This window comes from Rhamphochromis sp. 'chilingali' (genome assembly GCF_963969265.1).
Source record: "Rhamphochromis sp. 'chilingali' genome assembly, chromosome: 1".
NCBI classification, from domain to species: domain Eukaryota; kingdom Metazoa; phylum Chordata; class Actinopteri; order Cichliformes; family Cichlidae; genus Rhamphochromis; species Rhamphochromis sp. 'chilingali'.
The window spans coordinates 4,114,746-4,129,745 of record NC_137929.1 but is presented as its reverse complement, the minus strand read 5'-3'; the positions used below and the strand labels follow the sequence as shown (position 1 = coordinate 4,129,745).

At 42.0% G+C, this 15,000-nt stretch overlaps 2 protein-coding genes across 4 annotated transcripts in view; both read left to right on the top strand.

Annotated features, from left to right (window-relative positions):
- Positions 1-5,185, top strand: part of LOC308397733 (uncharacterized protein) — a 48,850-nt gene extending 43,665 nt beyond the window's left edge. For all 3 annotated transcript variants that reach the window (XM_080883808.1, XM_080883810.1, XM_080883809.1), the window contains 2 exons: positions 1,437-2,537; positions 2,863-5,185. In XM_080883808.1, the coding sequence (XP_080739934.1) occupies positions 1,437-2,537; positions 2,863-3,555 (1,794 nt within the window). In that variant the 3' untranslated portion in view covers positions 3,556-5,185. The remainder of the gene's footprint in view (positions 1-1,436; positions 2,538-2,862) is intronic.
- Positions 1-15,000, top strand: part of LOC308399066 (uncharacterized protein) — a 262,268-nt gene that overhangs the window by 18,606 nt on the left and 228,662 nt on the right. The window lies entirely within an intron of this gene.

The following is a 15,000-nucleotide window of genomic DNA, read 5'->3' as shown; positions in this document are numbered from 1 at the left end:
CAGAGGCAGCAATATAACACAGCTAACATTAACAGTGCAGTAAATCCTGCTTGTGCCGTGATGTTCAGGACTGCAAACCGAGCAGCATCACTGACTTTCAGCTTGTTGTGTTTGTGGATATATGACTGACTTTAATTATCCACAAAATCATCACATTCTCTGTCAGATTAAGGTCGACTATTGAACGGCGCATATTTTAAAGGCTTTAAAACCAAGTTAACGCTGAAAGTACAAACATCACTAATGTCACATAACTCTGCCGACAAGGCATAGCTATGGCTATGAAATGCTCTTTGTGTATCACTTCTTCATTATGAAAGATGTCATTAATGCACTAGTAATGTCTCATCTGGAGTATTGTTCAATCATTTGGTCAGCAGCTAATAAGACAGATCTTAACAGACTTCAGTTAGTCCAGAATAAGGCGTCCAGATTAGTGTGAAGATGTTCATACTATACTAATATTGATCAAATGCATAATAACCTTTCTTGGCTTCCTGTACAGGCTAAAATATTCTATGGCTTACTTGTAGTTCTAAAGAAAGCAATTCTGTTAAACACACCACATTTATTCTGCTCAGCTGCAGTATCCAGATGAAATACATCATCATATTACACAGTTTTCAACAAGCTGCAATTTAGTAAATGCTCGAGTTAAAAGTAACGTTTTGTAAAACTGTTACATTTAGAGCAACTTTTAAGTGGAATAAGTTGCCTTAAAAAATTAGAGAATTATTCAAAACTTCAATGAACACTTAAAAGCCGATTTACAGAGCTTTTAGTTGTTGTAAATATTGTAAGACATGATTTGTTTTTGAAATTTGTGTAATGTGCCTCAATGTTATTGATATTATTATTAATATTATTATTGATTGCTTATATTTGAACAATTGTGAAACCTCACTGTGGATGTAAGAGTGAAATTATGTGGATATCTTGAATCCACTTTATTGTGTAATATTTTATGTGAGTATTTGACGGAAGACGAGCAACATCTGTTGTGGAAGCTAACGGGGTTCCTTTAGAATAAACAAACATAGGATTTATTATCACTGAATAATTCTGTATAAATCTATACAAATTATAGAAATATGTAATAGGAAACAACAAAATAATCTAAATTATAAAATAATGTGTGTGTGTGTGTGTGTGTGTGTGTGTGTGTGTGTGTGTGTGTGTGTGTGTGTGTGTGTGTGTGTACACAATCAGGAGGGATGGGCATGATTTTAGTGTTTGAACAGTCATGAATTATCTTTAACAGCAGGTTGGATGTAATGTGTTAGAACTACCAGCAGGTGGGGATAAGAGACCTTTAAGGTGTTTGGTGCCACGCTCCACCTTCAGGTTTAAAACTAGTGTTAATGGAGTTTGAAGGTTGAGTTTGTTCCACGACTGCATTTCACTCACTGCCTCTGTTTGTATCTCTGTCACTGCAGGACCAACATGGAGCCAGAAGTCAGCGCTCTCAGGAGGCCGACAAACCTCACAGAAGAAAGGGAGAGAAAAAACACACCTGTGACGAGTGTGGGAAGGGTTTTACTGTGAGGGCTAAACTAAAACAGCATCAGGTCATCCACACTGGAGAGAGACCGTTCAGCTGTGACTTGTGTGGAAAGTCTTTTTCCTTGAAGCGTTCCCTAAAAACACACCAACTCATCCACAGTGGAGTTAAAGCGTACAGCTGTGATCAGTGTGGCAGAGCTTTTACTCACAGTAGCCACTTACAGAGGCATCTAGTTACCCACTCTGGAATTAAGGCATACAGCTGTGACGAGTGTGGGAAGGGTTTTACTGAGAAGGCTTCACTAAAACAGCATCAGGTCATCCACACTGGAGAGAGACCGTTCAGCTGTGACGAGTGTGGAAAGTCTTTTTCCTGGAAGGTTTCCCTAAAACAACACAAACTCATCCACAGTGGAGTTAAAGCGTACAGCTGTGATCAATGTGGCAGAGCTTTTACTCACAGTAGCAGCTTACAGAGGCATCTAGTTACCCACTCTGGAATTAAGCCATACAGCTGTGACGAGTGTGGGAAGGGTTTTACTGAGAAGGCTTCACTAAAACAGCATCAGGTCATCCACACTGGAGAGAGACCGTTCAGCTGTGACTTGTGTGGAAAGTCTTTTTCCTGGAAGGTTTCCCTAAAACAACACCAACTCATCCACAGTGGAGTTAAAGCGTACAGCTGTGATCAGTGTGGCAGAGCTTTTACTCACAGTAGCAGCTTACAGAGGCATCTAGTTACCCACTCTGGAATTAAGGCATACAGCTGTGACATCTGTGGAAAAACTTTCAGCCGGAGAGGGAGACGAAATATACACCTACGCATTCACACCAGACATGATGTGTACTGCTGTGAACAGTGTGGCAAACAGTTTACAACAGACGCACAGTTACAACGACACATGTTTACCCACACTGAGGAGAGACCTTATCAATGTGACCTGTGTGAGAAGACTTTTAAATCTCCACATGACCTGAGACAACACCAACAGATCCACACCAGAAAGAGACTCTACAAGTGCAGCTACTGTGAGGTATGTATTTATATTGTTATCTTGTCATTTTAGCCTGACTGTTTGGAACAACTCTGCTCATTAAACTGTGTTAGCATGTTAGCAATTCTACTGCATGGAAAAGCAGCTCTGAGTGATTATTCAGATTTTCCTTTCAGTTATGATTTTAGTATTACTGTAGTATTATGGTGGTAGTATTGTAGTTATTGCAGCCCAGTAAACTGAGTGTGTTAACTGAAACAGTCAAATGTAGTTGGACGTCTGCAGAGATGCTCTTTATTTCAGGCGACGTTCAGGATACAAATGTTGAAGGACTGACTTACACTGTCTTTGTGTCTTTGTTTAGAAGCAGAGCGACACAGATGGATCCAGTTCTCAACCCTGTCATCACTGTGGTGGTGGGAAAGACTTTCATTGTGACCTCTGTGGAAAAACTTTCAGTCGGCAAAAGACCCTAAAAGTACATCAACGTAGACACACTGGAGACAAACTGAAATACTGCAAAGAATGTGGGAGAAGCTTCACCACATCACATCGCTTAAAACGACATGAACTGATTCACAGTGGGGTTAAAAAGCACCTCTGTGATCAGTGTGGGTCATCCTTCACCACTGCAAGTCAGCTTAAATTACACAAACGAGTCCACACAGGAGAGAAACCACACAAGTGCAGACACTGTGAGAGAAGCTTCTCACAGTCAGGTCATCGTAACATTCATGAACGTGGACACATGGAAGGAAACTACAGCTGTGACCAGTGTGACAAGAGCTTCAGGAATCTCAGATCATACTCTGCACACAAACGATCCCACGTTACTAATAAACTTTTTCACTGTTACCAATGTGCCCAAACATTCACCTCATTGTCTGCTCTGTGCAAACATCAGCGCGATCACTCAGGGCTGAAATCACTCCCATCACTGGATCACAGTGAATCTGAAGACACAGAAAGATCCTCTGGTTTCTGTGTCAGACTCAAAAAGCTTGAGATCAGGCTCCACAGAGTTCAGATAGAATCATTTAAACTTGTGTTGAACTGAACTGGTTGCTGGGCTGAACTTCTACATAATACAGATCTACATGGGATCTTCTTTTCTGTTGTTTTACTGAGTCAGTTTTGTCCTTTTTTCTCTGTCCTGGTTTTGCTCGTCTGTAAATGATTGAAACTCAGTCAAATAGTTCATTGTTCTCCAGCAAAACGTTTTGGAAACTCATGTTTAACCTTTAAAACTCTGACATGTTTTAGCACACAAGGCTTCATCGGGGAGTTCACTCATGATTGGACCATGAGAACAAAGGTTTTTAGTTCTTTCAAAGAGAGTCTTGGAGATGTTTGATGTTTCTGTTTTTCTGAAACCACCTGAAAGAAATACTATTTTTCTTTTCAGCCCCATGACAGACAACCAGCATGTTCTCCTGTCACGTGTTATTGACACGCACACATTTAGTCCGTGTGTGGGATGTTAAAGGTGAGTTTGTTCAGGGCACGATCAGACTGAGGCCATTTCAACAGGTGCAAGGAAGTGTTAGTGTGGTTACTACGGCAGCACTGATGCCCTGATGAGTGCACATGGCTGGAATGAAAAGTCAATGCTATGTATAGCATGAACTACTTGTTGTCTAAGGCGGTGCAGAGAGTGAGCAGGAAATATCTGAGGTTGGATATTTCAGTACATACAGAGCTGTGCAGAGACATTAGGATCTTAAACTATTGTCTGTATCTGGCAAAGCGAGAATCTGAGCCTTGTGTACAAACTGTCTGGTGTTTGTTCTGGCAGGAATATGAAACTACTGTGCACAGCATGCTTATTAAGATGGCCCAGGACCAGGTCATCTTGCAGGATGGTAGTGTTACATCGAGAAGGTTCCTCTTTAATTGTTGGATTTCTGTGTGAGTTTTCTCCCTGTGCCTCTGTGGCCTCTCCCCACAGTATCCGTGTTTGTGTTTAAAGTGTTTAAAGTACAGCACTAGATGATCGTATGGGTGAATGTGACTTGTTGTAAAGCACTTTGAGTTGTTGTCTATATAAAGTCTAAATGGAAATCCACTTATGTGCAGAGGACCAGAAGATCCAGCGCATCGAAATAAAAAGTTCTTTGCTTAAACAATGAATTGTGCGATAAAATATTAATTTACAAATTCATTTTTAAGTTATTTTATTTATTCAATACAAAAGTAATTTATTATCTAGTAATTTAATTGAAAAGAAAATTCTGTTGGTTTTTGTTTTTTGCCCTTCTCCCCCGTCCCTCTTCTCAGCTGTTTCTCTTTCTTTCTCCCCTTCTTTCCCCCAGTCAAGTCTGTCCCATATTCAGTAAGTGAAAATAAAATAAACAATAAAAGGTGAATCAAATGGACCATTACGGCAAGGCTGGGATGGTCAGTTTGGTAAAGTAAATCTGTTGGGCATCTTTCTTTGCCTTTAGACAACAATTCTGATGCAAAAGAGCCAAACGGGACAGGCAAAAAAAATAAATAAAATAAAATAAATATTTATAAATCAGTATTTGAAAATAAATTATTATTCCATTAATAAATACTTCAAATCAGAAAAAAAAGAAATAAAATCTCAATAAAAACCTCACATCAAAAATCCTTTTCCTGTGTCGTCTCATGTCCAACATCTGTGTAGGCAGAGTGTAAACACAGAGGCTGAATGGCCTTTGGTATAGGTGCAAAGCTAAGACTGTCTAACCAATGACAGAGCTCCTTACCTCGCACCGGCTAATTTGCATTGCTCCGGGATTTTGGAAATTTATCCATTTATTCATTATGATGTGGTTCAGCATCATAATGCTGAACCACAGAAACACACACACACACACATATATATATATGTATATATATGTGTGTGTGTGTGTGTTTCTGTGGTTCAGCATCATAATGCTGAACCACAGAAACACACACACACACACACACACACACACATATATATATATATTTATATATATTAGGGGTGCAACGATACTCATATCGATATTGAACCGTTCGATACAGTGCTTTCGGTTCAGTACACATATGTATCGAACAATACAACATTTGTAATTTATTTCATCAACTTTCCTTCTGACGATGCTGTCTGTGTTGAGAGCTCAGTGGATCTGCGTTCGACTACTCCGCCTAGGCTGCACTGTCGAGCACAGATCCACTGAGCGCAGGGCAAGCTAGCGAGACAGAAGTTAAGCTCCTTGCAACATGGCAAACTGAACCTCCCCCACCCTCATTCAGATCTGGTGTTTGGAATTATTTTGGTTTTCATGTGACGTATGACCCTGAAGGTAAGCGCGTCATGGACTAAAGTAAAACAGTATGTTGGATGTGCCACGCAATGCTCAATTACATGGGTGGGAACTAGTGTGTTAGCGCAGTTAGCTCGTTAACGTGTTGGCCGTCCAGCCCCACGCACGGGGCGATCCGCGGTAGCTCGTTAACGGAGATTTGCCGTGTTGTGGCGTTAAGGTCATTTCAGATTAACGCTGACAGCACTAGTGGGAACACAACGAATATGACTGCACATTTACTCCGACATCATCCTGGTGCAAAGACAAGTGGAAGCAGACAAAACAACAAGCACCATGCTACAAACTTTACCCGAGTCATTTAGACAGCCGTTAGCACAGGATTCTCCTTATGGGGACCTGATATGTTTAATATGCTGCTGAGAATATAGCCCAGAAGAAGCGTATAGTAGAGCTTTTATTTTGAAAGAGCCATTTCTCTGTAATAAACTCTCTTTTCCAAAGATGAGCGATTCCTCCATCAGATAGATTTATTTATTATTATTTTGTTGTTTCAGCAACATTAAATTTAAAAACTGTACGTTTGAGTTAAAATATATATTTATAATTTTAATAACTGACAAATTAAAAAGGCATGAACATTTTTTTTGTATCGAAAAAATATCGAACCGTGACACCAAAGTATCGAACTGAACCGAACCGTGAATTTTGTTTGTCGTTGCACCCCTAATATATGTGTGTATATGTGTGTGTGTATTTATACATCAATCCATTTTCTTGCTTATGGAGTTCAGGGCCTGGGACCTACTCCATGTCAGCTTTCAGTGTTTATGAACATGAACATTATGAACTCATGACTCCCTTGGGAAGCCTATGGTTTTTCATAGGCAGGGGATATTTGTTTTATCACAGTTCATTACCAAACAGAGCAGGGTTCTAATTGATTTGTGGCTTTTAGGATATTATGTACAGGTGTGTAAAAGTGGAGTGAATATAATTACAAACAGCAATGCTAGTGGAGTGATGACAGACAGGGCGGTTGGGGGGTGGTGAACAGTTTGCCAACAGTTCTGCCCCTGTAGAGAAGGACATCTGCCATTTCTTTTTCCTTTTAGTCAAACAATTCAGGTAGTGATGAAAGAAAATCAGACTGTGGCAGTGCTTGCAGCAGGTAACGGAGTGATAATGCAGAGTTTTTACTGCAGTGGACAGTCCCTAGTGTGACCATCGCTGGAACCAACCAGCTGATTTACACCATGGCAGCAGTCATCAGTGAAGTTCTTGGCTGCAACATGAACAATCTCAAGTAGCAATGCTACTAAACTTGCTGGAGAACTTTTAGTTCAGGCCACTTGATGAGTTTCACACAGTACTGCATATTATTTTATTAGGTTGGCACAAATGTAGGATTGTGTTTGTGATATCACGATGTGTCTGTTTCCTTTTCATATTACACTAAAGAGATCATCGCCTACAAGCCTCCGTAAACGAACAGCATGTCTATAAAAGCCCATTCATCATCCGGCCCTCCTGCTCAAACACAACCATGTAGCGCTCATCCCTCCACCCGTTTCATTCAGCATCCACATACATGTTGCAGGGAACGGGAAATAGAGTAGAGCAGCAAAGCTTGATTTTCTTTAGGATTGGTTAAACTAAAAGACGTTGACAAGGAATTTTAAGGGTTTTAGGAAGCATAAAACCGAAATCAGTTGTATTGGATACTGTGACCAGGAGATATTTTATTTTGTATTCTTATGATCACAGTTATAATTAGAAGTATCAATCATTAATCATTTACCATTGTGGAATCTGATGACAGTATAATCTTTGTTTTATATCTATGGTAATCTGAGTAAAGATTAATGTATGCATGTTATCATCATTGTAATCAAGTCTCAAATGGTATCCACAGCATTGTATTCACCGTCCATAACTGGAGGGTCCAGCAGGACCTTGTTCTAATTCATTTGCAGGCCTACATCAGAACATGCACATAGACAGTTATGTAAACACGCACGTTCACCCTTATTTACACAGGGAGGTCATGTCAGGACATTCTCTAGTTGGACACACAGGCTCACAGAACTGCACAACATGACATGTCACACACTTGGTTTTCTCTAAAGTATCATCTGATGTTTGTATAAGGAGAACTTTGGACTATGGGGAGACTGTTATCATTTCCAGTAAGGTCTAACTGTGTGATGTCATCATGGGTTATATAAGGATGGGGAACGGTCCACTCTTTGGAGATCTGTGGCTGTACGCTTGTCTTCCCATGCTTCTTTTTTAGAAGTGTGTAATAAAATCACTATTTTTGTCACCTACATGGACTCGGCTGTTTTTCCTTCTTACCCAAACTGAACCAGACGTAACAATACGAGTATAAATGAGTGCTTAGGCTCATGCAAGAAAAAACATCTTAGACAGGATATGACAAAACGTACTGTGATACAATTCTTCATTACTACAGCTCATTGAGTGCTTTTGTAAAAAGTCAAATCTGTGCTCCATTAAACCCTGTAGAAGTTGTTTCGAATGCTGACAGTGGACAAACAAAGTTGTCATTTAGCTTAAACATTAACAGTAGAAAAGGCCCGATAGGAATCTAACATCCTTGGAATCAAGCTGTGGGAGTGAGTTTTGAAACCTTTCTGTAGGACTGCTTTAAACTTGCCTTCTTGGTGATGTGTGTCTGATGTCTTGTTTGACTTGAGCAGATTCTTTACGTGCTTTAAGTTTCTAACACATTTGCTTTAACCAGTAATTGAAACTGCTGAGTAGGAAGTACTAAAGTGGGTGTTGAGCATGTTGGGTGTGTTCTTATTACCTGTTTCGATGTTTTCTTTTAATTGAAAGCGTTTCATGAATATGAAATGCTTCTGCGTAATGTTAAACGTTATAAAATATTCTTATGATTTAAACTCTGTATTCATGGCTTATTCTTTCCTGGCCTTTCCTGTAAGCACTTTTATGCTCGGTGGTAAAATATCACAGAACTAGCAGTTTGGCGAGTGTCATACCGCCTGGATTAGTGGCTCAGCTGGTAATTCAGAGATTTATGTAGCTTAGTTTGCTGTGTCATGCTGATTTGGGGAGACTGGACACAGACCTGAGTCATTCTCTTCTGGGTGATCACAGTGGTTACTCTCCTCCCTTCCTCATCTCACCCTGCAAAGAAATCTTTGTTGTTCTGCCTTGACCTCTTCCTCTGTGTTAGTTTGCTGTCCTTTCATTAGCTAGCTTTAGGACTTCTCCTCTCCTCCATGAATGTATCCCCACTAATCCCATTACATGCTTGTCCTTGTCCCACATTTATCAAACATACTTTTTAAAATCAAACAGTTAGAAATGACATTCATTACTTCATTATGTAACATGTCCCTGTGATCTAAACAGCCTGTTAGCCCTCGGAGCACATTTAAGTAAATTGAAATAATTGTGCCGATAAATTGGATTTGAAAGCTCTTATTCTAATTTTCTGTTTTGATGATATTTGGGATATGCTGTTTATGTAGAACAGCTAAAACTAGTTCTTTATATTCCCATATAAATGATAAACACACATTATTTACAAAACACTGCCCGGTGGACGCCAAAGGACGGCCTGTTTTGATTACGCTGTGATCTTTTTGGACTGCACATTTTTGGTCTACGATCAAAGCTGCCACACCACGCTGGATTAATCTCCCAGTAGCTGAGTTTATGAAGTCATAAGAAAGGAATGTCCCACACGTTCCTGCTGTTACACCATATTTGGACTGGGACACCTTTGCTAACCTCTGTTGCTCAATGACACACTGATTTGAATCTGGAGGCGCTGGCAACATATTTGCAGCAGTGTGGGTTCACAGAGGCTGTTTAGACTCTGAGCATGTGACACACCAGTAGCGTGCCACACTGGGCCTCTCGGGGTGGCGTACAGTGTCACTGTGTGTGTCTATTTAAGTGTTTGTCGTGTAAATGAGGACAACCAAGATATGTGAAGTATAGAGTGGTGTACCACAGTGACAGGTTAATGTCAGTGTGAGTGTGTGTAGCAGTTTGTGTGGCCAGAGAAGGTCAGCAGCCTCCAGAGGACAAAGCGCTTGTGTTCTTCCACAATCGCCCGTTTGATCAGACAGATCATTTGGCATCTGTCAGGCTAAAAACAACAACGCAACATGAAACCAAGCATACGCTCTGCAGTCCTGCAGCTAACTCCTGACAGTCTGTCTGCTGTAGGCTGAAGAAATCAGGGGCTCATTCATCTGCACCTGTCAGCGTCTTTATGCTAACAATAGATCAAACAGTATGTGTCCACAGGATGTGTAATGTTGAAGGTTACCGTACATCCTTATCTCCAGCACTGAGAATCAGTTATCACTGATCGCTGTCTCTGCTTTGTTTTGACATATTTCATATTTATATATTTCTTATTTATAAGGTAAATACCCTACAACATTACAGAGAAGAAGAAGTAACCCCAGGCTCGGTGAGGGGCAGCCATCTGCCGTCACCAGCTGGAGGTGATGAGTGGAAGACTCGATAGGCCACTCTTATTTTCATCCACTGCTTTGTTACCTCGACACGATGTTTTGGATCATCGTCATGCTTGAACATCCATCTTCATGGGACGAAGGTTCCTCGTCACAGTACGATACGCGGTCCTGTCTATTGGCCCCTCCATGCAGGGAGGTCATGTTGTGCTCTTAGCAGAAAAGTGACCCATGTTTCCACCGCTTTACTGTGGGGGTGGTGTTCTTTGGTTTTTAGTGATTGTGAGGACGTTTTCACAGACAAACCGTCACAAAAAACCCCATTAAGTGCCAAAATGACATAAACCTGTAGTTTTAAAATTTTTAAAAAACTTCTCAACAGAAAATCTGTTTAAACAAAAAGGTTTTGACCTGCTTTTTAAAAGAATTGACAGAGTCAGCTGTAGACTGGTGCAGAGCCTTGGTGGTTTCTCTAATCCACAGAGGCCAGTACATTAATCTAAATGCAGTGACACAAACGCATTGATAATTTCTTCCAGTGCAGCAGAGGAGACCATGTTTAGAAATGTTATGAGTGAGATAAAGATTTTACACAGTTGAAACTCAGAGAAGACTCAAACATTACACCAAGATTTTGAATGCTGAACTTAGCATGTGAACAAAAACAGAATAGAATAGAATGCGTTTTATTGTCACTACACACATGCACAATAAGCTTCAGAGCATCTCCTATTCAGTGCAGACGTGGGAAAGAAAGGGGGTGAGTTGCACAGTTCTGCAGCACTATCTACAAATATAGAAACAAAACATAGTGCTATATATTACAGTGTGGGTTACTGCACGTAAATTAAGTGTTGCACTGTGGTGATGATAGTTGTGTAGTCTGTGTATAGAGGTCCTACATTGGGGGGTGGAACTGTGTTTATCATGTGTGAGTTCAGGTTACGGGTGGAAAAAACTGTTGTGAGTCTGTGGGTGTCATGGTCTACGGTGGGTGGCTGGAGTTTCCATTAGGCTCCTGAACTGACCTGGGATCCGCCCCTGGGCAGGGCCAACTCCAGCTCCTGCACACCTGGAGCCTATTGCAGGCTATCAAGCCAGAGGGATTTAAACCACACATCGATGTTCACTCACTGCCAGTTCGTCATCAACCCATGTTGGTAACAGGTCTTGTGTTTCAAGTTCTCGCTGTGATTCATCTTACTAACTAAGACTCTTTTGTGCTACAGTCGCTGTACCCACCCTGGCTCACTCCACCTCCGGACTCGGAATACCTAGTGATCATTTTGGAAATCCCTCTGTGCCTCACCTGCCTGCCCTCCTGCCATCACACTCCATCTGGAGCCCCGGATCTCAGGTCAGCCTTTCCACGCCACTCAGCCTCCCCTGGATCTTCATCATCCCCCTCTCAAACACTCCAGGTCCCTAACTGCAAAGTAAGAATTGCTGCTCTTATACTGGCCACTTCTGAGCTGCCTTCACTACCTGCCTAACTTCTATATCCTCTCCCCTCAGTGTGACTGTTCCCCACTCAGCTCCGTTCCACTTCTCAGGCCTCGTTCCCTCGCCCTAGCCACGTTCCCCTGGGCACGCCACACCAAGGCTCCACGTCTCGTCATTTTCTGTCTTTGCCACGTTTCCCTTTTTTGTTCCCCTTGCACTTAACCGTAATAAACTATTAAATCATCTACCGTCTCCGCTCTGGGTTCCTGCACCTGGGTCCTATTCAGTACCGGCCATCCGTCGCCGTGACAGTGGGTCTCCTTGCTGATGCACCTGTAGCGCCTCCCTGAGGGAAGCAGGTTGAACAGGTTAGAACCGGACTGGGAGCTGTCATGGATAATGCTTGCTGCTCTGCTGAGGCAGCGGGAGGAATAAATGTCCATCAGGGAGGGGAGAGGGCAGCCGATGATCTTCTGTGCTGTCTTGACCACACTCTGAAGCCTCTATCCGCCTTAGTGCAGCTGCCGTACCATACCGTGATGTCAGCAGCAGGTTGGAGTTCAGCTTGTACTTCCTGAAGACTCTCAGGAAGTGCAGCCGCTGTTGGGCCTTCTTGACGACCGCTGAGATGTTGTCTGTCCAGGAGGTGTCAGCAGAGATGAGGACACCAAGGAACCGGGAGGTGTGGACCCTCTCCACACACTCCCCGTTGATGTAGAGGGGGGCCAAGTCAATGCCTCCTGACATTGACAATGACCTCTTTGGTTTTCTTAGTGTTCAGTCCCAGGCTGTTTTCTGAACACCATGCTGCCAACTTCAGGACTCTTTATGCTGATTCTTTCATCCGGGCTGGACTTCTTATTCTTGACTGAAACTTGGCTTTGCCCTGGTGAGTTCTTTTCTTTCTCAGAACCAACCCGATTCACCTTTCTAAGCTCACCCCAGTCCACTGACAGAGGTGGAGGGCCAGCTTCAGTTTTTAAAAACAAATTCACTGTGGTGTGCCTCAAGGATCTGTGCTCGGCCCAGTTCTTTTTCCTTGTACATGCTGCCTTTGGGAGTAATACTTAAAAAATATAACATTTCCTTTCACTGCAACGCCGACGACATAAAAATTTATTTCCCTTTGACATCAGATGTCTCTACGTCTCTGGAACCCCTGTTTGACTGTCTAAATGAGGTACAAACGTGGTCACGTCTCTCACACTGAAAGACAAAAGTTATAGTTTTTGATAGTCACACCCCGCTGGAACAACTTACTGATGCCTTAGGGCCCCTTGGTAGCCATCTCTCACTCACTGTTAGAAACCTTGGTGTTTTCCTGGACAGCTCAAGAAATCGACCTCCTCTGTGGTAAAAAACTGTTTCTACCAGCTGCGTCAGATATCTAAAGCAAAGCCATACCTCCCTTTGAAGGACCTTAAAAAACTCATTCATGGTCTTATCACTTCCAGATTAGACTACTGTAATTCTCTCTACTCGGGCCTCCCACCTTCCTCTATTCACCGGCTCCAGTTAGTTTGAAATGCAGCTGCGCGTCTCTTAACTGGAACTAGAAATTATGCCCACATCACACCAGTTTTAGCCAACCTACGTTGGCTCCCTGTTGATTATCGTACCAATATTCAAAATTCTTTTGCTTACCTTTAAAATTTTAAACAATTTAGCTCCCAGCTATCTACGCGAGCGCCTCCATTTGTGCATCCCTAATAAGGCACTTAGATCTTCCAATCAAATGCTCCTGACGCAACCGAGGTCTCGTCTGAAGTCCAGAGGTGATCGGGCCTTTGCTGTCGTACCTCCCAGACTCTGGAGTAACCTCCCTCTTTATATTCGTTTCTCCGAGTCCATGCAGTCTTTTAAATTGCGTCTTAAAACTTATTATTTTAGTCTGGCTTTTGATCCAAACTACTATGTTATTTCTATTTTATTTATTTATTTATTTTGATAACACTTCTGAAGCATCAGAGCTGTCCTTGCCTGTGATAGAGCTGACCTGCCATAGGACACTGGGAAGAGTGTAAATCCAGGCTGAATTCCTTGTGTTGGACAGTATTTGTGTGCAGCAGCAGAGCGCACAAATCAAACTGTATGTTTTGGTAAGCCTGGCCTTCTTGTACTGGATGTCAGTGAGCCAGTAGCTGGTGAGTTTATCACATTAACATTTTTACTAGCAATTTCACTAGCTGGGACCACATCCTCAGTTACGATGAACGATGATGGATGAGGGACCGTGTACTGGTGCTGCAATGTGGGGAGGGCCTCAAACAGGATCGGCAGCGGCTCCTGGGGGGCATGAAAATGAGAACAGAGGGTATTGGTGAAGGGGGCATATATAAACTGAGGCGGCGAGAATGAGGTGTGGTCCCACTCCTGAAATTCAGATAATATCTCCACTTAGAATAAACTGGGTCAAAGAAAAAGTGCCTCTGATTGGGCTGCTTTCTACAGTTGGCTGTGAGTCCATTGCAGGGCATCAAACATGGATAAGGGGTTGTTTCAACAGTAATTCTATGATGAAAAATTAACGAGGCATTTATCAGGATCTATATTTAATTTAATATCTATTTAACATATTTAATCAATATAAAGCTCAGTGTCTATTTCTTAGCTTGTAAAGTTGTGAAATTCATGGCAGATTCACTTCTTGGCTGTTTTGCGTTTTATTAGATAGTTGATAATAAAGAGTGTCTTTGCCTGTGGCTTTGTTAAGACTGCAGGTTTTTGTCCGCCTGACCTTTGGTGACCTTGGCGAGCTCAGGATGAACAGGCTGTCTGCTCTGTTTGGGTGTGATGCTGCCTGCAGAGACAGTCTACTCTCATGCAGACACAACATCTTTACTGATATAACGTGGTCATGGACTCTTCTCTGTTCTTCCTTATTAAATAATAGTAAAATGACTCTGCAGTTTTGATTCAAAATGCACCAGGTCTGATCAGTCTGAATCACACCGTTAGAGCCAGACCAAATGATTGGAGCACCAATGTTAGCACTCAAAGAGTCTAAGCAGTACCACTACCAGCTTTGGCCAGTGCAGGAGTGAACATGTAGATCCATGTTGTACTGAGCAGACACTGAGCAGAGGCAACATGCAGTAAATGAATTAGTGGTCTCCACATGTTTGCACCCAAGGTTTCCCTGCTTTTGTGAGCTGAGCTGTTTTAATATTTTCCATGTATTAGATGATACTGTCCAATGCTTCCAGGACTGTGAAGATGGAAAAAATGATGTTGCAGTCGTTGCTGAAGTGTTGGTACCATTTGAAGGAAGTCATTAAAGCGCCAGAGCGAGCAGACAAGGCAAGCACTCAAAGAATGTGG